The sequence below is a fragment of the Megachile rotundata genome, chromosome 2 (assembly GCF_050947335.1).
Source record: "Megachile rotundata isolate GNS110a chromosome 2, iyMegRotu1, whole genome shotgun sequence".
NCBI classification, from domain to species: Eukaryota; Metazoa; Arthropoda; class Insecta; order Hymenoptera; family Megachilidae; genus Megachile; species Megachile rotundata.
Genome location: NC_134984.1, coordinates 11,471,665 through 11,497,058, shown reverse-complemented (window position 1 = coordinate 11,497,058; position 25,394 = coordinate 11,471,665). Strand labels below are relative to the sequence as shown.

The window sequence follows — 25,394 nt, the reverse complement described above, 5'->3', positions numbered from 1 at the left end:
ACTGAAAATTTTCTACTTCCGATATTTACATACTTCGTGTATCACAATATTCATTGATCAATACAAGGTTCGTTTGAATTTTCAACGCCATAGCACCATTTAGAGTATAATAATTAACGTGGTTTCGTTTATTATGGGTGTCAAAATTATGATTTCGCTAATGCAAATATCCGCCAGTAACATACTGAACGTTAACAGGCGTGATAAAAGCATTATGCGTGTCCGTAATTAATGTTTTAAAATTACCGTAAAGCAAACTTTGTGGAAACTGTAATTACCCGTTTGCGTGTCATTATTTAACCGTTTCAGCTGGAAACACTATTTCTTTGGCGAAATACATGGTCTACCGAAGAAACTTTATTTTTATCTTCATTCTTTTTTTTATTAGTTTCAATAATTAATGTGATATGTAATAAAGTGAAATAGTGATGCGATAAGAATTATTAAATATTTTTATTGGGAACCCAATTGTATTTTACTGTGTTTGAATTGGTTTTGTGGAGTTTAGTAACCTCTCGTTATATTGCCAATAGTTATATTATTGGTGGAACTCGGTTTTTAGTTTTCAAGTTTGAAAAATTGGGATTTGGGAAATTTAGAAAGTTAGATACTTTGGAGTTTAGAAATTTGGGAATTAAAAAATTTGGTAATTGAGAAATTTAAGAGTTGAAAAATTTAGAAGCTGAGAAATTTAGTATTTGAGAGATTTGGAAAGTGAGAAGTTTGGACGTTGAAAGATTTAGAAATTTAGCAATTTAGACATTGAGAGATTTTGAAATTGAGAGATTTGGAAATTTAGCAATTTGGACATTGAGAGATTTGGAAATTGAGATGTTTAGACATTGAAAGATTCGGAAATTGTGAGATTTGGATATTGGGAGAATTGTAAATTTAACAATTTAGACATTGAAAGATTTGGAAATTTAGCAATTTAGACATTGAAAGATTTGGAAATTTAGCAATTTGGACATTGAGAGATTTGGAAATATAGATGTTTAGACATTGAAAGATTTGGATATTGGGAGATTTGTAAATTTAACAATTTAGACATTGAAAGATTTGGAAATTTAGCAATTTAGACATTGAAAGATTTGGAAATTGAGAGATTTGCAAATTTAGCAATTTGGACATTGAGAAATTTGGAAATTGAGATGTTTAGACATTGAAAGATTTGGCAATTGAGAGATTTGGATATTAGGAGATTTGGAAATTTAACAATTTAGACATTGCAAGATTTGGAAATTGATAGATTTGTAAATTTGGAGATTTGGAAGTTGGGAGAGTTGGTTATTAGGAGGTTTGGAGATTTAGCAATTTAGGCATTGAGAGATTTGGAAATTGAGATGTTTAGACATTGAAGGATTTGGAAATTGAGAGATTTGGATATTGGGAGATTTGTAAATTTAATAATTTAGACATTGAAAGATTTAGAAATTGATAGATTTAGAAATTTGGAGATTTGGAAATTGGGAGAGTTGGTTATTGGGAGATTTTGAGATTTAGCAATTTAGGCATTGAGAGATTTGGAAATTGGAAGATTTGGAAATTTAACAATTTAGACATTGAAAGATTTGAAAATTGATAGATTTGGAAATTCAGTCATTTAGCACTATTGCAATTAACAAATTTAAAACTTTGAAATCTAGTAAACGTCATAATTTCAAAGTTTGACAGCATAACAATCTGAAAATTTGAAACTGTAACAATTTAAAAATAAAAAAACTGAAATTCAGCTTCACAAAATTTTATAATCACAAAATTTGAAAGTGTAATAACATGTTAATTTGTAAGAATACTCAGCTACCAGTTACAATTTTAAAAACAAACATAGATGTATCGTGAAACGCCACCGATAAACTCGTCGATGTCCACTGTAAAGGAAACGAAAAGCAAAAAGGGAAACACGGGGCTGCAACGCAACGTCAACAAACAAGCTACTGCTTCGAGAAAACAAATCCGTAAAATAAATACAAAGAGGAGAACACATTTACATTCGTTGAGCCCCGTAAAAGCGTGGAGAATCGAGTATTTTCTTGAAATGTTTGTCGATATTCTTTCACGGCTATTTCTCTTCCCATTTGCAACAAATCGCTCGATGTTTTTGTCCTGTTATAACAAACAGCAAGACCTCTGTTTATTTCACCTAACGATCGATATCTGGTGTTCTCAGGGCAAGTTAGCATGAATGTTTAAACAGCGAGTGATCAAAAATCGAAAGCAACAAAGCGAGGAAGGGTGTTTTTCGTCTTCGACACGGGTTTGCAATTACTGCACCGAACAGTAGTTTGAATAAATTATTTTTTAAATTCAAAGTAAAAATTTCAGTACTATTCGTTAAAAGAGCGCTGTGAATTTATTTCTCTGGGAATGAAGAGTCATAATTATACCATAATTATTCATAATTGTAGGTTAGGAAATTGTTCAGAACCGCATTAGACAGAACAGCACAAAATTTAGTTATTATCTAACTAAAATTTAATTATAGTGACGTAGGTTCATAAGTCTATACACACATTAATGTAAAAGTAATAGTTAACAAGTGCTTGGAAAATATAACAAATATTTACTGTACCATGTAATTTACTCTAGCTGCGAATATACTGCTATTTCCGTACATTTGTGTACGTACGTTGTATAATGCAGATTGCTAATGAATTGTTGGTTAAAACAACGACTAACAGAATTCCTGTTTACGAGCAGAAAAGTTCAAATAAGGGTGTAATTTCTGTGACGAAATTTTGTGGGATTCCGATCGCGTTCCTGAGCTACGTTTGCATTTACATTTGATACTTAATATAAGAACGAAATATAAGTACATAATAATACAAGTACGAAATAACAGTTAATAAGGTAAAGACCAGTAGTTATCCAGTTTTTAGAAAACATCAAAAAATAAGGTTTCAACTGTGTTTTGATGAAAGTGAACTTCAGATGCCGCGACATCTGTCGGTTAAATTTTAAAACATTACATGTGAAGTGAAGAATGCTTATTAATAACGAACATTTAAATTCATTAATGTAATATGCCGTTATATTTCTATTTTCTTAACGTTTCTGTTAAGAATACCTGTACGGTTCAGGTAAAAAGGTTCATACGTGTGAACATTTCGCGAATGAAATATATTTCTTCTAGTATAAGTCAGCTACCAGCGAACGGAGGGTCAATTAGTTCTTTATTTTCAAGAGTTCTGAAGCATTTACTGAATTTTGAATATACTTTTCAAATTTGCGTAACTTAACTCTTTTTAAGAAGTGGTCTTACATAATCTGGAAGGCTGAAAATGTCCAGACGTCTTTCGCTATTTAATGACAGAGCTAGTGCTATTGTTCATATGGAAGAATTCTCTTAACTTGCAAACTAGTGCCATTCTAATTTTAATCATTACTGATAGATTAATGAGAAATATAGTTATTACTGAAGTGTTCGTGACAACTTGGTTTGCATTGAACGTCCTGCTATTAATCACATACGAACGAATTTTTCAAATAATCCCATATATTCAAATGTAGAATAAAAACTTTTAATGGCTGTCGCATGGGACAATGTCAGGGAAAATGTAGTGAAATATGTTATTGGCAGTACGTCAAATCGAATTTTCGATATACATAATTCATGGCGGTCAAAGCACAATAAATTATGAACTCCCGTATTTTTATATATGGAACACAGTTTAGTATATTTTTGAAATACCTAAAATTTAGTTTTTAAATCTGCTAAATATTTGCAGTATATACCTTGCTATATAATTTATAACTCACTACGAATTTTTAGTTGAAAACTGAAATTATTAAAAACGAACACAGATATATTTATGCAACTTATATTATTAAGTTTATGCAGCCCCAATATTTGAATAATTCTTTTTGTTTTAATTTCTCCTTTAGGTGATGCTTGTTCTAATTGCTTGATATTCGTTCCATTTACTTGTTACTTAATTGATATTTGCTCCAAGTACTCATCGTTTGATACTCGTTCCATTGCTCATTTGACTAATACTTGTTCCAATTGTTCATCAATTTTTATTCGATATTTTTCAACACACGTACGAAACATATATCGCTGTAAGCCGGCGTTTCGCAGTTGTTTCCTCGTTTCCGTCACTCTTGATTATCGTGAATCTCAAAGTGACAGCCGACTGGAAAATTATCCGCTCCGGATTTCGATGGCTCGTGCCAGGAACGCGGAAAAATTGGAAATTCAATTTCGAATGTCCCGTGCACTCTTTTTTCTCGTCCGAGTCATTTCGACGAGACTCAATTTTTGCTCCGAAAGTTAACAGATTTTCAGCGATACCGTTCGTTTCTCTCTCTTTCCACTATTTCAATTTGGAAAAGAGAAGCATTTTTTTCGTAGGCGTTCGCTACTGCACGGGTCGCACAGGGGTTTTTGTTAAATACGATTTGTCTTTCGACATTGAACAGCTTTAACGAGATTCTGCTCCGCCAGCGATTCTCTATTGCGTGAAATTTTTGTGGAATATCAATTCTTTATGATACGAAACGAATGCTGGATTTGATCGAGTTTAGTTCTAAATTTAGCGAAAATTTATTAAGAACTCGTTAAATTAGATGAGATTAATTTTAATTTAATGAAACTCATAACGTTCATTATTAACTGTCGGGTGAATATTTTGGAGTATTATTAAGAGGTCGGATTTTGTCAGATAGAATGGACTGCTTGATAAGTGGATTTCAGTTTTAATTATTAATAATTAATTTTTGAATGCATGCTAACAATCTTCTTCACTTATTCAATATTATTTTTAGTAGAGAGGTCAAATATTATACAGGGTGTTACATGTAACGCTGCTCACGATTTTTCTCCCACTTGTATATTACTATAATTGTATAATATAATACATACTACACATGTCATGCTATATATTATAATACACTACCCTCCATATTTCCTTGCAAAATTAAAATATTATAAAATTGGTTATTATACACTTTTGTACTCTGCTAGATATTAAACTTTTGGTTAAAACATTTTGAAATGCAATGCAAAATTTGCAAGTAAATTTAGATGGTACCATAAATGAATCATCCTGTATAATACTATTTTAAAAACCCTGAAACAGGCACATCTGTTTGCATCAATTATTAGTTAATAGTGCAATAAATTGTTTTCAATATAAATACAAATTATGTGAAATTGGGAGATATATATTTCAACGAGAATTTAATTAAAATTATGAAGTTTTCAACTAAAATAGGAAAATATGTAAATAGGTTAGTTGAAGCTTTCATATATTATTTAAACTAGGAAAATTTAGAAAGAGGAAAGTAGTTGAACTTCTGTAAAAATAGATAGAAAATTACTTGAAATTTAACCATGCATTATTCACTTACTTAAAATGGAAAATATCTGGATGAAAGCTTGATACTTTATACACAATGTATTATAATAGCAGTAAGCATAAATAGAAGTTCAATTACAGCTATTCTATCAAATAACAGTTCACTTAAAATAGAAAGTACATAAAATTAAATTACATATAAAAAGTATCAGAACTGAAACTCCACTGTCAATTATTCCTTAATTTTCTCCGAATGTCAGAACTGTACAGAATTATAAATTTAAATTAGTCGTAGTTGAGGCTTGAAGATTTACGGAAGGTAAAAAGATGACGGTCCACGACAGTGATAAGAAGCATCATTTGCTTGGTACTTTGTCGTGAACATCTCCATCAAGCTTCCTTCATGACCGAATTTCACGAGTTTCCTTGATCCTAGATTACTGGTTACCCGATGCACTTAGACGTAACACTAATCTGCTCGAGAATAAATGTTTCCCCAGCGGTGTAAACGTTAGAAACGTCGAGAATCTCTTGAACGAGTTTATGTTAATTAAATGACGTCGGAACAAGGTAATTACATCTAACGGTACTTTGGAAATTACAGTAAATTTTGCGAGATATAAACAAGAAAATCTGGGAACAACAAATTTCTTCTTTCAAGAATCTCAGTATCGTTGTCTGCTTAATGAGTTGTTCAAATAATTTGGATGCGATGATTCATAATTTATTGTTATAATTAAATGATTGAGAGTGTATAAATATTAGTACTTAAAGTTATAATTGTAACATGTATTGAAAAATTTATTAAATTATTACGAAAATATTATTTTATTATCAAATTATACACATGTTGAATTATAATTATTAAATTGCCATAAACACATTATATTATAATTAAATTATCAAATGATTACACTGATATTAAAAGCTGTAAAACTAGTATTTAGAGTATTAAAACTCTTGCATACTTTAAAAGTATATATTTACTATCATTATGTATAATAATTAATTATATTTCTAATTGATGTTACTCTGACTCGAATAACTGTTTACTTTTATTGAGGCAATCAACGCGTTAACGAGCACGAATTCAAAGCATTGATAATAGGTGGTCCAGTATTCAAATTCGATTCGTTACCGCCTCGCAATGTTTCATTTTTCGTTTTAATTTTCGCAACAATGAATTCCGTGTATTTGTACACTGAAAGAAACAATCGCAACGGGTTAACGATGCGAGGGAAAAAATTTTCACTGATCCTTTATCAATCAATCCCAATTAAATTTCAGTTTTGATTTTACTCGTGGAACGCGATAAAGCAAAAGCGACAGGAATTGTGTTTAATTCATTTAAATGCTTAATTCCGTTTGGTGTTCGTATCAGCTGCAACCAACTGAGAGCGTACATCATAAAACGGTCGGAGTAATTAACGATTTTAATCCGAATGCGTTACATGCGAGAATATTGTTTACAAAATAAAGGAATATCGCGACACGAGTTCGCCAAGTGTTGGATGTTTTTTTTTTTATTTAAAGTAAACTTTCGAAACTCGTTACACCTTTTATAAAATGCTCGAAAACAAAGTAAAAGTTCCTAAAGTAATAACGATATTGTATTAAAGCTTACGAAGTATAAAGGATTACGTATAAAGGATGAACTTCGATGAAACTACAGCGATGCTTTTAATCGAACGCCTTTATGCACACATGTATGACATGCGCACATTAATTTGATAGGAAATGATGGACATTTACAGATATCGATCAATATATCTTCTATTTGAAAATATGGAATTTTTGTAGATACACAAATTTTTGTGATCAAATCAAATTTTGTAAAATCAAATTTTGTAAAATCAAATTTTTGGGAATATGATAATTCAAGTTCTGCAATCAAGAATCTTCACATATTAGAACATATCATATTCTTTCATTTAGTAATTAACAAATGTTCGAATATTCTGATTAAGAAATATACAAATTCCAAATCTTCAAATTTTAAAATTTATAGCTTGAAATAATTCTCTTTATTATTACTGATGAATGACTCGATCAGCGAGATTAAAATAAGAATTATTATATTGAGATCTCTCTGGGTTACAATAAAACTAGAGAGAATATTTGATAAGTTTTAGGTTATTATTTTTAACAAATGAAGAGAATGTAGTGTAGAAGAAGAACTCACCACGTGTGCAAGATGTAATCCTTTTTCTCTGATATGCGAGTTAGGGATATCCTAAAACAGAAATAAATTTTACCTAATTAAAATTAGGAAATTATATAATGAAATCGCAGCTTAATCTTGTGAATCTTCACCGACATCAACTAATTAGCGACACATTTCCATCCCCAACAAAAATCTAGTAACGTCGTATTTCTTCACCGAATCCAACAATCTTTCATTCCTTTTCCTCCGGTCTCCGCATCCGCAAAAACCGGTGGTGGATTCGTGTTCGCCGATGTTCCCTGGATAAAACCTGGAACTCGGTGAAAGTCCAGAAGAACGTAGATCGTGGCCAAGGGAAATTTACGAGGCAGATACGCGATACGGCACGTGTAACCTAGTGCTATTTTCTCATCTGGAGAACACACGGATTCTGGGGATCCGGTATGCGGGATTTCTCGTCACTTCCAAAGCCAAACAATCCCTTTTGACCTACCCAACCCCTGCTGTGACATTCCCGTGACGTGCGTGCTCGCGTACTTGCCCCGAGAACGCATCAGATAACGTTGACCTGAAAAACTATGCAGCCTCCCATAGATCGTTATTATCTCCGCGGAAGGTTGCGAAAAGGACAACGGAAAACAGGACGCATTTGTACGGTTCTTTCTGGACACAGGAATCCGGTGTACGTCGCAAGAAAATACCGAAGAGTAGGTACAGAGGACAATGACAAAGAAATTACTTTTAGAGAGAGACGGAATAATACAATTTAAATGGGAGTAGTAAATAAAATTTAACTCTTAACGTCTTAGACATGTTAAGAGATACAAATTCTCGTGGGCGCTATTATTTATTAGTTTATTAGGTTAGTTAACAAATTTAACGTTCACAGGAGGTTCGTGTTTAATGTTGGCTATGGATTATTTCAAATTCGTTTAAGGAAGATCGAGTGAAATTTTAGGGGGTCATTTTGCGTGTTTCGAACGTTACGTAGTAATTTTCGGAAGTTTAATGAAGGGTTCGTTAATTTTCGAGGATGATGTTCTTTACTTTCATCAAGCGTTCGACATAGGAACATTATACCATATAATACGTTAACATATAATATATTATGTATACATTAACCTCTTAGGCACGCGCCACTATAGTGGCTTTCGAATGTCGTAGATTACACAGCGCCACCATAGTGGCTCCCTCTACGGACTCACTCGCTCTCCGTTTCAATTGAATGATCGTTTCATATGTTTTGATTCGCACTTTTTTGCCTTCACCACGTTTTATAAGAGTATTAACAAATCCCACAAAAGTACATTATATGTAAATAAAAGGTACCAAGTAGTTTAGGCACCGTGGAGCACCTCTTCGCACTAATACACGACATTGGAAACATTTGGAAATTACATATCTTGTGAATTTTCTAAAAAAGTAAATGATCAAAGTTAAAGCATATCATGTCTTTGGGAAAAATTATAATTTAATCATGAAAAACTTCACTTCAATGTTCTCGCGTAGAAAACAGCATTGTCACATATTGTAATGACGCGAATGCATAATACTTGTTGAACTCTGTTGAAGCTGCATAAAGTTCAGCGTAGAAAGTTAATAATTTTCACATGTATTGTAAAAGACATCTTAACTAATGTTATGAATGTTTACGTCGATTATTGCTTACTAAAAAGTAATTTACAAACAAGCACATGAAAGTGTTATTATTATTTGACATAATTTACTTTATACCTCTTAAACTATAAATTTCAGGAAAAACAGTTTCGAACAAAGTATAAAGCTCTTACAAAACCCTATAAAAACATTATATGCATTTTTTATGTAGACCTATAATTTTAGTTGTTATAAAAAGCAATTTAAAAGAGCTTTTCCTTTTCTAATACTAACCAAGCCCAAGAAACTCTAGGGATTCTGAACAAGGACAAATCGGTGGTAATGGGCTTGTAGTAGAAATCAACGAAGCGTGAAACCAATGTCTACCTTTCTGGTTAGATTGGATTAGGTTAGGTTACACGCGCTTTCATGGTATGCGAAAATTAAGTATTATTGATGCTTTCGTTGCGTGTAACTTTTAATTAAACGGTGACCAACGCCTAAAACCTTTCAAACGTTACTTAGGAGGAGTCTTTGACAACATATGTGAAAATGATCAAAGAAGGTTTGTTATACTGCTCAATTACTCAAGTTTGCATTGTTTATTGTATCATTGAATTTTTATTTATAATATTCTTCTTTATCCATTATGTGTTATTTCATATATGTAAACATATTCCATACATGCATAAAAATTATATATGTATATGTATCTAAGTATGACATATAATAATAAATTACTGTAAATACAAAATGTAGGAAAAACATTTGACTTTGAGGATATAACAGACTCTCCTTATATTGCCAGATGAACAAATTATATAACCTTTCTAATTTTTATCATTTTCCTTAAACTTCAAACTTTCACAGATAATTCAAATAATTAAATTAATTAAAGAAGTAACTTCAATAAATTATTTTACCTTCACTAAATGACCAACTTCAATTGAATAACTTAAAAATAATCTTGAAAAGTTATTTGACCAATTTCTGCTGAAATAAATCGAATTAGTTAAAAGCATCTCTAATATATTTAAAATCTCACATAATTACGCAAAAATTATATCGAGCATTTATTTTTTATACTTCCGCGTGATTAAAAACGTTTAGAAAGTTATAATATTAAAGAACACTTGTGACACCGTTTCAACTCGTGAAACGAGCATATAAAAAAAGTATGTTGCTTCAGAGAGAAATTGCTGTGAAGAAAACCACCTTGCTTTATGGGAAAGGACGCAGTAAAAATGAAAAATAAGTTGGTTTTATTACTTCTTATGACAGACTACGTACTACAAGGTGAAATAATTAATTGTCTGTAATAAAATTAATGACTTTTCTTTATTTCCTGACGTCCCACAACGGATAATTCATTTATTTAACATTATGTAATCTTTGTTCCATATATGTTGTTGGAAATGTATTATCAATCTTACAAGAGTATACATGTATGTAATAGAACTATACTGTAATAAAGTATATATGTAATATATGTATAAATTGTAGATATAGTCAATTATGCATATTTGTGTATTATGTTCATATGTGAACATATTACACATTCACATGTGTACGTATCGCTCTTAGGGCAACTGTGTAACAATTAATTAAATTTAGAAGACAGAAAACACATTCAAACACATATTTTACTTTCTTCATTTATTAATTTTTTTTTAAAGAAAAACTGGAAGAAATCCACTGGACTCAAGATTAAATGAATGAAAATTTAAAAATTATTTCCAAAATTAACACAAACTAAATATGCTTTCAAATGAAATTAAGTAAACGTCAGACTATCTAAAATCAAATAAACAGTGCACAGGATTCAAAACAATAAAATTCGAACCATTTCTCGATTGCACGAACGCACATAACCTCTCAAATTGTTCCCCCATCGACCACTACCGGTTCTAAGTAATTAAAATCACTCCATCCTGCTCGTCTCATCTCTTATCGCAGGTATGCGTATCTCGAAACGATTCTAAATCCACCTACTTCAAAATGCACGTCCAACGATGTTCGCGGCGCAACATGACACGGTGTATTTGAATTTCATGCATAGAAATATAAAACACGGTCGCGAAGAAGTTGCAGCGACAGCGAATATTTTACAACGAGGAACTCGCGACGACGCGACTGGCTAAAAATCGAGCAGAAAAACCTAGCTACGGAGATAAAAGGAGACGTTGACGGAGGGTAAAGGCTGGAAGGAGATACATTCGATTTACTTGAAGTCATTTAGCAAATACGGTAGCGAGCTTTGCTTTGTCCTCGATCGGGAGGAATCGAATTAAGATGACAGCTTTGATCGATATATTATGTGACGAGAACTTGTCTAACTTTATGTTCATTTATGAAATTTTAACCTGAGTTTTATTTTAATTTTGTTCATTTATGGTACTTTTATTTGAATTTTATTTTAACTTCGTTCATTTGGGAAATTTTTATTTGAATTTTATTGAAACCGTGTTCATTTAAGAAATTTTAACCTGAGTTTTATTCTAACCTTGTTCATCTATGAAAATTTAACCTAAATTTTATTTTAACCTTGTCCATTTATAAAATTTTAGCCTGTATTTTCTTCTAACCTTGTTCATCTATGAAAATTTAATCTAAATTATATTTTAACATTGTTCATTTATGAAAATTTAACCTGTATTTTCTTCTAACCTTGTTCATCTATGAAAATTTAATCTAAATTATATTTTAACATTGTTCATTTATGAAAATTTAACCTGTATTTTCTTCTAACCTTGTTCATCTATGAAAATTTAATCTAAATTATATTTTAACATTGTTCATTTATGAAATTCTAACTTGAATTTTATTTTAACCTTGTTCATTTATGAAATTTTAACCTGTATTTTATTCTAACCTTGTTCATTTATGAAATTTTAACCTGTATTTTATTTTAAACTTGTTCATCTATGAAAATTTAATCTAAATTTTATTTTAACCTTGTTCATTTATAAAATGTTAACCTGTATTTTATTCTAACTTTCATCTATGAAATTTTAACCCAAATTTTATTTTGACCTTGTTCATATATGAAATTTCTTATTTTACATATAACATTATACGGAATATCTAACCTTACATAATAAGCTCATACAGAATATCTAATCTTATTTGTATAGTATTTGAAAGAGAATGTCTAACCTCACATTTAATCTTGCAGAGAATATCTAACCTTATATATAACCTTAAAGAGATTACATAACCTTATATATAACCTTATAGAGAATATCTAACCTTGTATGCATAACAAGCTTATAGAAAATATCTAACCTTATATACAACCTTAAAGAGCGTACATAACCTTACATATAACCTTACAGAGAATATCTAACCTTGTATGCAAAGCAAGCTTATAGAAAATATCTAACCTGATATATAATCTTAAGCAGAATATCCGACCTCCATAAAAAATCATCTACCCACATCTACTATAAATTTCAAGAACACATTCGAATTCACATGAATTCGTAGTTTTCTTAAAACCCTTAAAACCAGTAAGAAAAATATTCATCGCATCAGGTGTCGATACAGTTGCCATATTGAAACGCAAGTGTGTACTTGATTCCAGGATCGTTGTCGAAACAGCGTCGCGTCGTTTTCAAGCGAACGCGCATAAATAATGCAAAGGTTTCTAGGTTTCCGGTCGTCGTCTGCGAGAAGATGAAAAGAAAAAATGGCTGAAATTGCGAGCGCTCTCACGAAACGATATATCGATTCAGCTGGAAGCCGAGTGTATCCGCAAATTCCGCATCGCGCAGCCTACCGCTGTATCTCCGTTGCGTTTGTTCGTATCAACGAAGCGGTACAAGAATTGTTTCCGGTTCGCGTTGCCGTGAAGAATACTCGTGGCTTAGATGGCAGATAGAAAAACGGAGGGAAACTCGGCTGGTTTTACGCTGAGAGTACGAGCGATCACGTACCAGCGAGACGACGCTCGTCTCCGAGAAATCCCTCGAGTGGAACACTCTTTTTTACGCCTAGAAGCTTTCCCCCAGAATCGATAGATTTCTTGGCGCTCGCGTTCTCTTCGATAAACTACGATTATATTCGCTGTGCGATAGTTTTCTCGAAGGTCTTACACCAACGCTCCATCGGGTAATTTTAACTGCTTTTCTCTTTCGTTTTAGAAGCGCGAGAGATGACTCGCGAATCGAGTTTCGTACGGTGATGGATCGAGTGTGAAGTTGAAGGTCGCTGGGGTATTCGTGCTTCGAGATTGGGGGTTGAAGTTTTTTAGTTATTCAGTTTTTGGGGTTTTGAATGTGGGAAGGGAGGTTTGCGAATTTGGAGATTTGAGTGTAGAGAAATTTTGGGTTTGGGGATTTGGGGCGTTGGGGGTTTAGGAGATTTGAGTATTTGGGGATTTGGGGTTTAGGGATTTAGGGATTTGGGGATTTGGGGATTTGGGGATTTGGGGATTTGGGGATTTGGGGATTTGGGGATTTAGGGATTTGGGGATTTGGGGATTTAGGGATTTGAGGATTTTGGAATTGAGGGATTTACGAAATTGGCAATTTGGGGATTTGGGAATGTGGAGATCTGGGGATTTTGGGATTTGGGGATTTGGGCATTTGGGATTTTGGAGATTTAGGGATTTGGAAATTTCGGGATTTCGGGATTTCGGGATTAGAAATTTTGAATTTGGGAATCTTGGGATTTGTAAATCTTTTGATTTGGGAAATTTGTAATTTGGGAATTTTGGGATTTAGGAAATTTAGAATTTGGAAATTTGGGTATTTGTGGATTTAGGGATTTGGGAATTTTTGAGTTTGGAATTTGGAAATTTTACAAAATTCTAATATGGAAATTTGGGTATTCAGAAATTTGAAAATTTAGGAAATAATAGACTTAGAAATTTAGAAATTTGGAAATTTGGAAATTTGGAAATTTGGAAATTCAGAAATGTGGAAATTCAGGAATAGGAATGTGGAAATTTGGAAATTTGGAAATTCAGAAATTTAAAAATTCGGAAATTTAGAAATTTAGAAATTTGAGAAATTTGAGAAATTGAAAAATTCTAAACTGAAACTACAAATTTGTATCTTTCAATTTACAAATTTGGTAAATCGAGACCTTCAAATTTAGAAAATCATGAACCAGAAAATTTGAAAATTAGAAAACTTGTAAAATGTACTTCTAATCTCAACAAAGTGAAAATTCCAAAATATGCAAATGAATTGCAAAATTCCCAAATCTGGAAATTTGAATATCAGACTCCTCCATTTTCAGAACAGCTTCTGCCTACAGATACCGCAGATTAGTACTCTTTTTTCTTGCGAACCTTTGCTCGATAGTTAAAGCAAGCACGTTTCGAATCTCTGTTTTACGCTAGTCGAGAAATTCTTCGCGTTTCTCGCGTTCCAACACGTCTCAATCGTTCCTCAAGGAAGTTTCCATTGCCACGATTCGACCACTTCTCACTCTTAAACAGCAATTAATCTTTAAACCTGTTTGGGGGTTGAAGGCTCAATTGAATGATTGAATTGAATATTTGGAATTGATTTAGATAACTGTCAAGAACTGAATTCGTCAATTTTTAGTTCAAATTCTTTGATTTTCAAAAATTTCGAAATGTGAGATTTTACTGAAAATTAAGTAATAAGAACATTAGGCAATTAGAAAAGTAGGAAATTTGAGTATTAAAAAATTACATAATTAGAAGATTAAGAATTAACTAACTGTGTATGAGAGTCCAGAAAATTGTAGGTTAAGAAGTTCATTCTTCACGCGCCATGTTGGTTGACATTGGTAGCTCTGACTGATGAAACTGTCGAAGCAAATTTATAGGTTAAGAAGTTGAATAACAGAATATGTACGCAAAGACTTAAACGTTGCACTCAAAGTGATCAACACAAGATTTATTAAATCCTTCCAAAATCACCGACCATATTTTCCATCCAACATGTTTTAACCTGGTCCAATGATTTGATTAACGAAACGAAACGATGAAGGTGCTAGCACTTTTTCCATACATTTTCTAGAGCTTCGGGAAACGCGATTCACTACGGCGAAACGAAATTTCATGGCAATAGACAGGAAAGTGCTGGTCACGATGGCTGTTCGTTGGCTCAACTAATTCGGCCATGTAAATACAATATTGGCTGGTCGCCTCGCCTCCAGGGATTCGAACGAACCATTACACGAGTCGACCCATTTTCGAGTCCCTGTCTTGGAGCGAATGCGGTCCGTTGATAATATTGGATAACATGATCGGTGATAGCGGTGAAGATAAAAATTCTCCTATTTTCATTTTCCGATATTTTCAGATTTTTTGCAAATCTGAATTTTAACTGTCAAGAAAAGAGGAGCTTTGAAATTCAATTCTTACGTGATTCTTTCGTATTTCAAGAAGTCTTGAATTTGAATTTTGAGTAAGAAAATGGCAGTTTATTTTGTTGAGAAATTTTTAGTGAAATCGACTGTTCATATTTTAATACAATTTTGGTCTAAATTTGATTAACTTCATATTTTTTGTGATGGATTTGTAGTTAAGTTTATATAAACTTAAACTTGTACTTTTGTATAAAATACAGAAGAAATGTATACAATAAAATTTTAGTCATAAATATTTTTATTCATTCAATGCACATTAACAAAAACGAGATCAAGTTTAAAATATATTTTCAATCTAAAAAATTTTATAATAGAAAATTAGTTAGGTTAGTTTTATAGAAACAGCAAATTGTAATCAATCAAATAAAAAAATATAATATAGTAACTATACAATTCATCATATTTAACAAAATTGTCACAAAATAAATACATCATTCATATTTACAAAACAATACAATAAAGATTTAAAATCATTTTCTTTATTTAAAACAATAAAACAATATTTGACAAATAAAGTAACTGAAAGCAATTTATCGTTAAAAACGACAAATGTATTTTATGCATTTTTATAGCTCGTTATTCGGAATAATATTAATTGATATTTCAATCGAAGTAATTAATAACAGTTGTTATTTCCGTTTGAAATAAAATATGCCCATCTCAGTTATTTGCATTTTGCTTGTTATAATGCTTGGGCAGGAAAAATATAACCGATGTACGTGCACTTCAATTTCGATCAAGTTTACACATTAATTGGAAAACATAATTTGTTTATTATTCATTTCGATGATGTCGGTACCAATTTGTAGAAAGTTTATCTTTGAGTGTATCTGCTACGCAATTCCTGGAGGTTGTGCAGATATTTGCTGTACTGTGTAATTTATATTTACTCTAGCTGTGAATATACTGCAGTTCGAATATTTCCAGGCATTTGTGTACGTAGAATGTTGTATAATGCAGGTTGCTAATGAATTGTTGGTTAAAACAACGACTAACAGAATTCTTGTTTACGAGCAGAAAAGATCAAATAAGGGTGTAATTTCTGTGACGAAATTTTGTGAGATTCCGATCGCATTCCTGAACTACGTTTGCATTTACATTTGATACTTAATATAAGAACGAAATATAAGTACATAATAATACAAGTACGAAATAACAGTTAATAAGGTAAAGACCAGTAGTTATCCAGTTTTTAGAAAACATCAAAAAATAAGGTTTCAACTGTGTTTTGATGAAAGTGAACTTCAGATGCCGCGACATTCGTCGGTTAAATTTTAAAACAATTACATGTGAAGCGAAGAATGCTTACTAATAACGAACATCTAAATTCATTAATGTAATATGCCGTTATATTTCTATTTTCTTAACGTTTCTGTTAAGAATACCTGTACGGTTCAGGTAAAAAGGTTCATGCGAGTGAACATTTCGCGAATGAAATATATTTCTTCTAGTATAAGTCAGCTACCAGCGAACGGAGGGTCAATTAGTTCTTTAATTTTCAAGAGTTCTGAAGCATTTACCGAATTTTGAATATACTTTTCAAATTTGCGTAACTTAACTTTTTTTAAGAAGTGGTCTTACATAACCTGGGAGGCTTAAAAATGTCCAGACATCGTCTTTCGCTATTTAATGACAGAGCTAGTGCTATTGTTCATATGGAAGAATTCTCTTAACTTGCAAACTAGTGCAATCCTAATTTTAATCATTACTGATAGATTAATGAGAAGTGTTCGGTCCAAGCGTCGACATCTGGCGGTGCATGAGCATTGGTAGGATAATTAATCGTTAAAAGATCGATCGGTGGCACCTCTAGATGAACTCATCGCCGGGAGAGGTAAGACAAGCGACGGTCGGCGACCGGTCGAAACGTGCAAAAGACCACGCTTCTCGAGCATTCGGAAAAAATCGCTGGAGCAGTACGAACGTTACCACAAAAATTGTAATCGTAGACAATAGAGTCGTACATCAATTCGTTTTTCAATAAGACTCCACCTGCCAGAGTCCAGCGTCTGCAACACTCCGCATTTCGGGACGCTACATTTTGGTCCTTCGAACCGGATTCAAGCTCTGTGGACAAGCGGGATCCAGGAAAAAACGCAACTACCAAGGAACGATTCGGCTGGGCAGGCAGCGCATCACCTTTGGACATCAGCAAGGAACGATTCGACTGCACAAGCAGTGCATCATCCCTGATCGACCAACGTCGGAACTTGGAACATCGGAAATCGGGGTTGGACGAGAACGAGATTTCCTGAGTCGCAGAAGCAGCAGACATCGCACGCATCGCCGTAGGACAACACGTTGCCGGGGAAGCTGAACGAAGCGTAAGTCTGTCATATTCGTTAAATCGCTGTCTTTTACCTCCCATTTATTTATCTCAATTAAACAATGGCGAACGAGAGTATTGTAAACACCGAATCGGAATTAGTACGAAAACGTGGCGCGATCAAAGCAAAATTCACAACGTTCATAAAATTCGTTAATGAATTTGACGCGACATCCGAATCAGGCGTACATCAACTACGCTTACGCCTTGCAAAAATAGAACGCGACTTCGAGGCACTCGAGTCGATTCAGAACGCGTTGGAACTCCTCGCGACGGACGAATTATACGAACAACGCCTGATCGAACGCGGTGAAATTGAAGAAGCGTATCTTACGCATGTTGCTAAAGCGCAACATTTATTAGAGTCAGTTGGGGGACCTCGTCGCGTCGAATCGCCGCAAGATGTAATAAACGCTCAGAATACAAATGATTTCAATACTGGAGAAAATATTACGCGAGCTTCCGTTTCAAATAACGCGCTACTCTTAACACAATCTCCATTAACAATTGCATCCGACATGCATGTGAAATTACCGACAATGCATTTGCCTAAATTCAGCGGCTCATACGAAGCGTGGCCAGGGTTTGCCGATGCATTTCGTTCTGCTGTGCACGACAATTCTGGTTTTCGCGACACACAAAAATTAATTTATTTGAGATCCTGTTTGACCGGAAAAGCTGCCGAAAAAATAGAATCATTAGAAACAACTGCAGCGAACTATTTAGTAGCGTGGAATATTCTTGAAAAATATTATAACGATCCATCCATAGTAATTAACAATCGAATACAAGCTTTTTTCGCGTTGCCCGCCTGCAGTCGATACAATGTCGCTTCATTGTGCGAGCTGGTGGACAGCGTAACGAAACATTACAGGGCGTTACAAGCGTTAAATATACCGTTCTTAGAGGCCTTTCCAATTTACGCGATAATATCGAAACTCGACGAGGGGACGCGTCTAAAATGGAAAGAACAAACGCAGGGAGCTGTTTTACCGACAATGGATAATCTTCTCGAATTTTTGCATACCAGACGAAAACTCTTAGAAAACAATCGCGCAACGCCGAATAAAGACACAGTCATGTCGTACACGCGTCCGGAATATAAGCAATACGGGTCCTCAAAAACATCGCGAAGCCCTAATTTTGTACATGCGTCCTTTGAAATCTTATGCAACCTATGCAAAGAAAAACATTACACGTCAAATTGCCCAAAATTAACAAATGTTGCTGTCGATCAACGGCTAGATATGGTTAAGAGCGCAGGATTGTGTATAAATTGCCTTCGGCCAAACCATCTAGCGAAAAATTGTCGTGCTAGTTCATGCAAACAATGCAAAGGGCATCACCATACTCTATTACATAAAGAAACTAGTAGCGATAGTCAGTCTTCGGGTCAGTTAAACATGTCGGCTCTAAGCGCGAACGTCGGATCGGAGACATTATTGTCCACTGCCATAATTCATATAACAAATAACGAGGGTCAGTTACAACCGTGTCGGGTATTGTTGGACTCCGGGTCGCAGTCACATTTTTTAACCGAGCAAGCCGCGTGTAGGTTAAATTTACCGCGTCAGAAAATTAACATTCCGGTAATCGGTATTAATAAAAACACGACAACAATAAAGCACGCAATTAAAACGAAAATTCAATCGCGTATAAATCAATTTCAAGCCGATGTTACATTCTTAATTCTCCCACAAATTACTGACGTATTACCATCGCGCACAATCTCGAAGGGGGAACTCAAAATTCCAAAAAATTTACCACTCGCGGATCCTTCGTTCGACCGCTCAGCAGAAATCGACGGTTTGATAGGCGCGGAACTATTCTTACAATTATTATGTGTGGGTCAGATTAAGTTAAGAGATAATTCGATTACGTTACAAAAAACAAAGCTTGGTTGGGTAATTGGCGGAAGAATACCCGATCACGACACAGCTCAAACAACTCGATGCAACGTAGCACGCGAAGGTATTCACGAACAAATCGCGAAATTTTGGGAATTAGAAGAACCTATTCACGCTCCCATCTCGTCTGAAGAAGAACGCGAAGCTGAAAGTCACTTCATAGCAAACACTACACGCGATCCGATCACCGGTCGATACATTGTTAAATTGCCATTTAAAGAAAACACCAAGGGTTTAGGAGAATCATTTTCTGTCGCGTTGCGAAGATTTCGATCATTAGAACAGAAATTAACTAAGGAACCACAATTAAAGATTAAATATACGGAATTTCTTGAAGAATACATTCGATTAGGTCATATGTCCGAAACTAAAGCTACAAACTTAGACGGCGGTTATTATTTACCCCATCATGCAGTAATAAAACAATCCAGCCTGACCACTAAACTTCGCGTGGTCTTTGATGCGTCGGCAAAAACATCCAACGGAGTATCATTAAACGACATGTTATTAACCGGTCCAACCATCCAAGATAACTTGTACTCACTTCTTCTTAGATTTAGATTCCATAATTACGTATTGACCGCGGACATAGAAAAAATGTACCGTCAGGTACTAGTACATCCTAATGATCGCAAATATCAACAAATATTGTGGCGGAAATCTCATCGCGAACCCATAAAAACTTACACGTTAAATACGGTAACATACGGTACCTCCGCAGCGCCTTTTCTAGCTACCCGTACTTTATTACAACTTAGTTTAGACGAAGGAAAAGATTTTCCACACGGGGAGAGAGCATTGCGAGAGGATTTTTATGTCGACGATCTGTTGACGGGCGCGAGCACGCGAGAAGAGGCCATTGCAATTAGGGACGATCTCATTACATTATGCGACAAGGGAAAATTCAAGCTGAGGCAATGGGCAACAAATGAACCCACGTTGATCGACTCTTTAGATGACAAAACGGACGCCACGCATTTACGACTGGACCTGGACGGTACCGTAAAAACTCTCGGTTTGGGTTGGAATGCAAAACACGACACAATAATATACGATGTAAAGGAAATCGAATATAACACGCGCGTAACAAAAAGATCAATATTGTCGGTAATCGCTTCGTTATTTGATCCGTTGGGTTTACTCGGGCCTATTATAATACGAGCAAAAATTCTAATGCAGAAACTTTGGAAATTGCAATTAAGTTGGGACGAATCTGTGCCAACAGACATACATACGTTTTGGCTTACATTCTGTAGAGAATTGAATTCGATACGTAACATCACTTTTTCTAGACAAATTACATGTAAGGCGAGTGTATCGTTGGAGTTACACGGTTTTTGTGACGCCAGCGAGCAGGCGTACGGCGCATGTTTCTATGTACGTTCATTCGATCATCACGGTAACATAATTGTAAAACTACTTTCAGCCAAATCACGAGTGGCGCCTCTAAAAACTGTTACGTTGCCACGCTTAGAGCTATGCGCGGCGCATTTATTAGCGAAATTATATCAGACAATAACTAGTTCACTACGAAGAATTTCATTTAATCGAACTATCTTCTGGTCCGATTCAACAATTACATTGCACTGGATAAGAACACCACCTCATACACTCAAAACCTTTGTTGCACATCGCGTAAACGAAATTCAAAATGTTACCAGTGGTATCGAGTGGCGTCATGCATCGTCAACAAACAACCCAGCTGATCTAATATCTCGCGGTTTATCTCCAACGGAACTAGTAAATAATATATTTTGGTTCCATGGACCGAGCTGGTTGGCGAAGGCTGAAGAGCACTGGCCAGCTTTCAGGTTGGAACCAATTGAGCTACCTGAATTACGCCCTTCAATCGCATTGCCTTCGCGCGTTGTGAATTGGAACGGCTTCGAGAAATATTCATCCTATTCTAGACTTAAACGCATCATTGCCTACATTTTACGTTTTCGATTTAATAGTTCAAGGAAGGAAGCCAATAAGGGTATGGTATCGGCCTCCGAAATTCTCCGGGCAGAAACGTATATTATTCGAGCTATACAGCAAGAAAGTTATTTCCAGGTGTTCAACGCGCTAAATAGTTCGGGTCGTTTGAACGCGGGTATCAGTCCTTTAAATCCGTTCATTGATGCAAATGGGATATTAAGGGTAGGCGGACGATTGTCGCAGGCAAATATTCCATATAATTCGCGACATCCAATTTTGTTACCGAGACAACATCATGTCACGAATCTGATTATTTTAGAACAACATGTAAAACACTTTCATGCCGGGGTCTTAGCCACCCTCAACGCGGTACGACAACGATTTTGGGTTCCTAACGCTAAACGTCTCGTAAGAAGTCTTATTCATAAATGCGTCATATGTTTTCGAGCCAAGCCGCCAATTGTTGAGTATAAAATGGGCGATTTACCACTCAGTCGCGTAGTTCCTTCTAAGCCTTTCAACCAAGTTGGTTTAGATTTTTGTGGCCCTTTGTTTATAAAGGAGAAGGTTCAACGTAATCGAAACAAGGTCAAAATATACATAGCTATCTTCGTTTGCTTCTCAACAAAGGCGGTACATATTGAGTTAGTGGGCGATTTAACAATTGACGCCGTTTTAGCAGCTCTGCGTCGCTTTTTCGCGCGACGAGGTCTACCGAGCGATATCTATTCAGATAACGCAACAAATTTCGTAGGTGCAAAGCGAGAAATAAAAGAGATGTACGCTTTCTTCAAAACACAGCAAACAAACAACGCTCTCACGTCCGCATTGGCTAATGACGGCATAAATTGGCACATGATTCCCCCAAGATCACCACATTTTGGTGGGTTATGGGAGGCTGCCGTTCGACGCACGAAATACCACCTAACACGTGTCATAGGTGATACATTACTCTCGTATGAAGCACTCTTGACCTTGATTACCCAGATAGAAGCGATTCTAAATTCACGCCCAATTACACCTTTGTCACCTGATCCTAATGATCTCCAATCCCTAACACCTGGCCATTTTCTTATCGGCGAAAATTTAACGAGTATGCCAGATTATGATTGTTCAGCTCTCCCAGTTGGCAAACTATCAACATGGCAACACATCCAACAAATACGAAGTCATTTCTGGAAGCGATGGGTTAAAGATTACTTGCAGGAGCAAATTGCGCGGACGAAGTGGCACGCAGCAAAGGCTCCAAATATACCAATCGGTACGCTGGTTATCCTGAAAGAAGATAATGCACCTCCAATGCACTGGCCGCTCGGACGAATCACCGCAGTCCACCCAGGCGACGACGGAGTCATACGTGTGGTCACCGTCAAAACAACCCAAGGAGAATACAAGCGCTGTATTAAACGTATAGCACCTTTGCCTTTGTAAATAACAACTATAATCCATGTAAATAGTATAAGTATAAGCGAATAATATCCTTAGATAATGTTAAGTATAGATTAGAACACATTATTATGATCACACTTGCTACACCGCATAAGATTGTTAATTACATCTACACATTACATCTACATATTGTAATCAAATTAGATTCTGGTTGAACTATACATAGTTCAAGGGGGGCGGCATGTTCGGTCCAAGCGTCGACATCTGGCGGTGCATGAGCATTGGTAGGATAATTAATCGTTAAAAGATCGATCGGTGGCACCTCTAGATGAACTCATCGCCGGGAGAGGTAAGACAAGCGACGGTCGGCGACCGGTCGAAACGTGCAAAAGACCACGCTTCTCGAGCATTCGGAAAAAATCGCTGGAGCAGTACGAACGTTACCACAAAAATTGTAATCGTAGACAATAGAGTCGTACATCAATTCGTTTTTCAATAAGACTCCACCTGCCAGAGTCCAGCGTCTGCAACACTCCGCATTTCGGGACGCTACAAGAAGTATAGTTATTTCTGAAGCGTTCGTGCTAACTTGGTTTGCATTGAACGTCCTGCTATTAATCACATACGAACAAATTTTTCAAATAATCCCATATATTCAAATTTAGAATAAAAACTTTTAATGGCCACTTAAATTAAGACCTATATCTCATTTATTATCCCCTTCCATTAAAAAAGAAATAAAATTGATATCTGCTGCGATCTCAAATAAAACAGTATTATTTCACACCCATATTTCATTCGGTACACTGCAACAACGTTAATCTGTTACTACAATAAAAATCACGCTATATTACCGCAGCAAATTACTATACAAACAGTCAATATTCGGTCACGTCAAATACCACGAGACTTAACATTAATATAATCTCGTACTGCCCCAGGTACCACGACGTTAATTACATTTTCGTTCCAAATGGATCAATTATACTTGTTGTCGCGATTGGAATTTGATTCGGATGAACTTGCAAGCCGTGCACCTGTTTCAATTTGATAGTTACCCCGATCGTTGGCACAAGTAATTTAAGCATGTAAATAGGATATCGGTCTGTGTTCTGGACCACAAGGGTGCGGTGAAGTTGTCGAACAACATAACCTCCAACCTGCGTCTTCCTTGTGGAGATCTCCCATAACGAATATCCATTTACTGGTCAGTAAAATTGTATCAGAGAACCGGAAAATAACGGTATTTCTAAATACAGCGGAGGACAAAAGTATTCATAATTATTGCTACAGTTATTTTAGCAGGAATTTTATAAATTAATATTTTATATGATAACCCTTCAAAGTTAGGTTCTATACTACACCATTCTCTTTTTAATATTTCTTTCAAGTGTTCTTTCGACGTTATATTATATTTTCGCACATTTTTTTCTATGACATCCAAAATGGCATCTGTATTTTCCTCAAAAATCCATTTTTATCGATCCGACATTAAAACTTGCACACCGATGACAAAAGGTTGACAACGAGAGTCACGTTTAATAACAAGAACTTGTTAAAAATTTATTTGAATGTAAAAAGACATTATTTTTCTATTCCTCTAATAAATATGAATACTGTCCATACCCGACACGATTTACATACAAAATTAATTTAAATTGAGTAATTTGGAGAATAAATGTCTCCATTTGCAACTCAAAGCAGCTTTATTCATTTATGTAAAGTATTTTAAAATACGATTGCGAAGGAACATACAATATTCTGTATAAATGCTACGGTTATATACGTGCAGGCCTTGAAATTCACGTGATGGAGATATTTCCTTAATAAATTGTGTTTGCACAATTCTCTCGCAAAGAGAGGATGCTGCAATTGCGCTGTATATTATTCAGAATAATAATTAACACCTTCGTTAATGTTCACGTTTATGTACCGTGACGTCAGGGACTACGATTTTATCTTTATTGCGAGATGCGAGTTTCTGTGATTGATTAGATAGATGTGCATTTATATCTGTGTGTAAAGTTTGCGGGTTGCATGTAATCTGTTAGATATGCAGGATTTGGATTGTACAGATTATGTTTTTGTAGATTTTTGTGAATAGTAAATGTGTATATTTGCAGTTTATTTGTTGGTTAGATTAATATTTTTAATTATCAATTTTTTAATGTTTGCATTAATGAATTTTTTAATTCGTAGATTTTATGTTTTGGAGTTTTAGAATTTTAGAGGTTTGGAGTTTGAGAGTTTTAGAGATTTGGACTTTAATAGTTTTAGAGTTTTAGAGTTTTAGAGTTTCTTGGTATTATAGCTCACTAGTTTTCTAGCTTTTTCGCATCGTAAAACTCTAGTTATCTAGTTCCCTAGTTCCCTACTTCCCTAATTTCCTAGTTTTTCAGTGCTCAAATTCCTAAGTTACCAAACTTTCAAATTTCCAAATTTTC

General features: G+C 34.7%; 2 protein-coding genes across 3 annotated transcripts in view; one reads left to right on the top strand and one right to left on the bottom strand.

Moving 5' to 3' along the window:
- The window catches only part of LOC100883817 (defective proboscis extension response 20), a 405,987-nt gene that overhangs the window by 158,910 nt on the left and 221,683 nt on the right, over positions 1-25,394 (bottom strand). For both annotated transcript variants that reach the window (XM_076539924.1, XM_076539926.1), the window contains exon 3: positions 7,483-7,533. The gene's annotated coding sequence lies outside the window, so the exon portion shown is untranslated. The remainder of the gene's footprint in view (positions 1-7,482; positions 7,534-25,394) is intronic.
- LOC100874762 (uncharacterized) lies at positions 17,797-22,992 on the top strand. The gene has a single exon (XM_076528976.1). It carries the CDS (start codon positions 17,797-17,799, stop codon positions 22,990-22,992), a length of 5,196 nt encoding a protein of 1,731 aa, XP_076385091.1.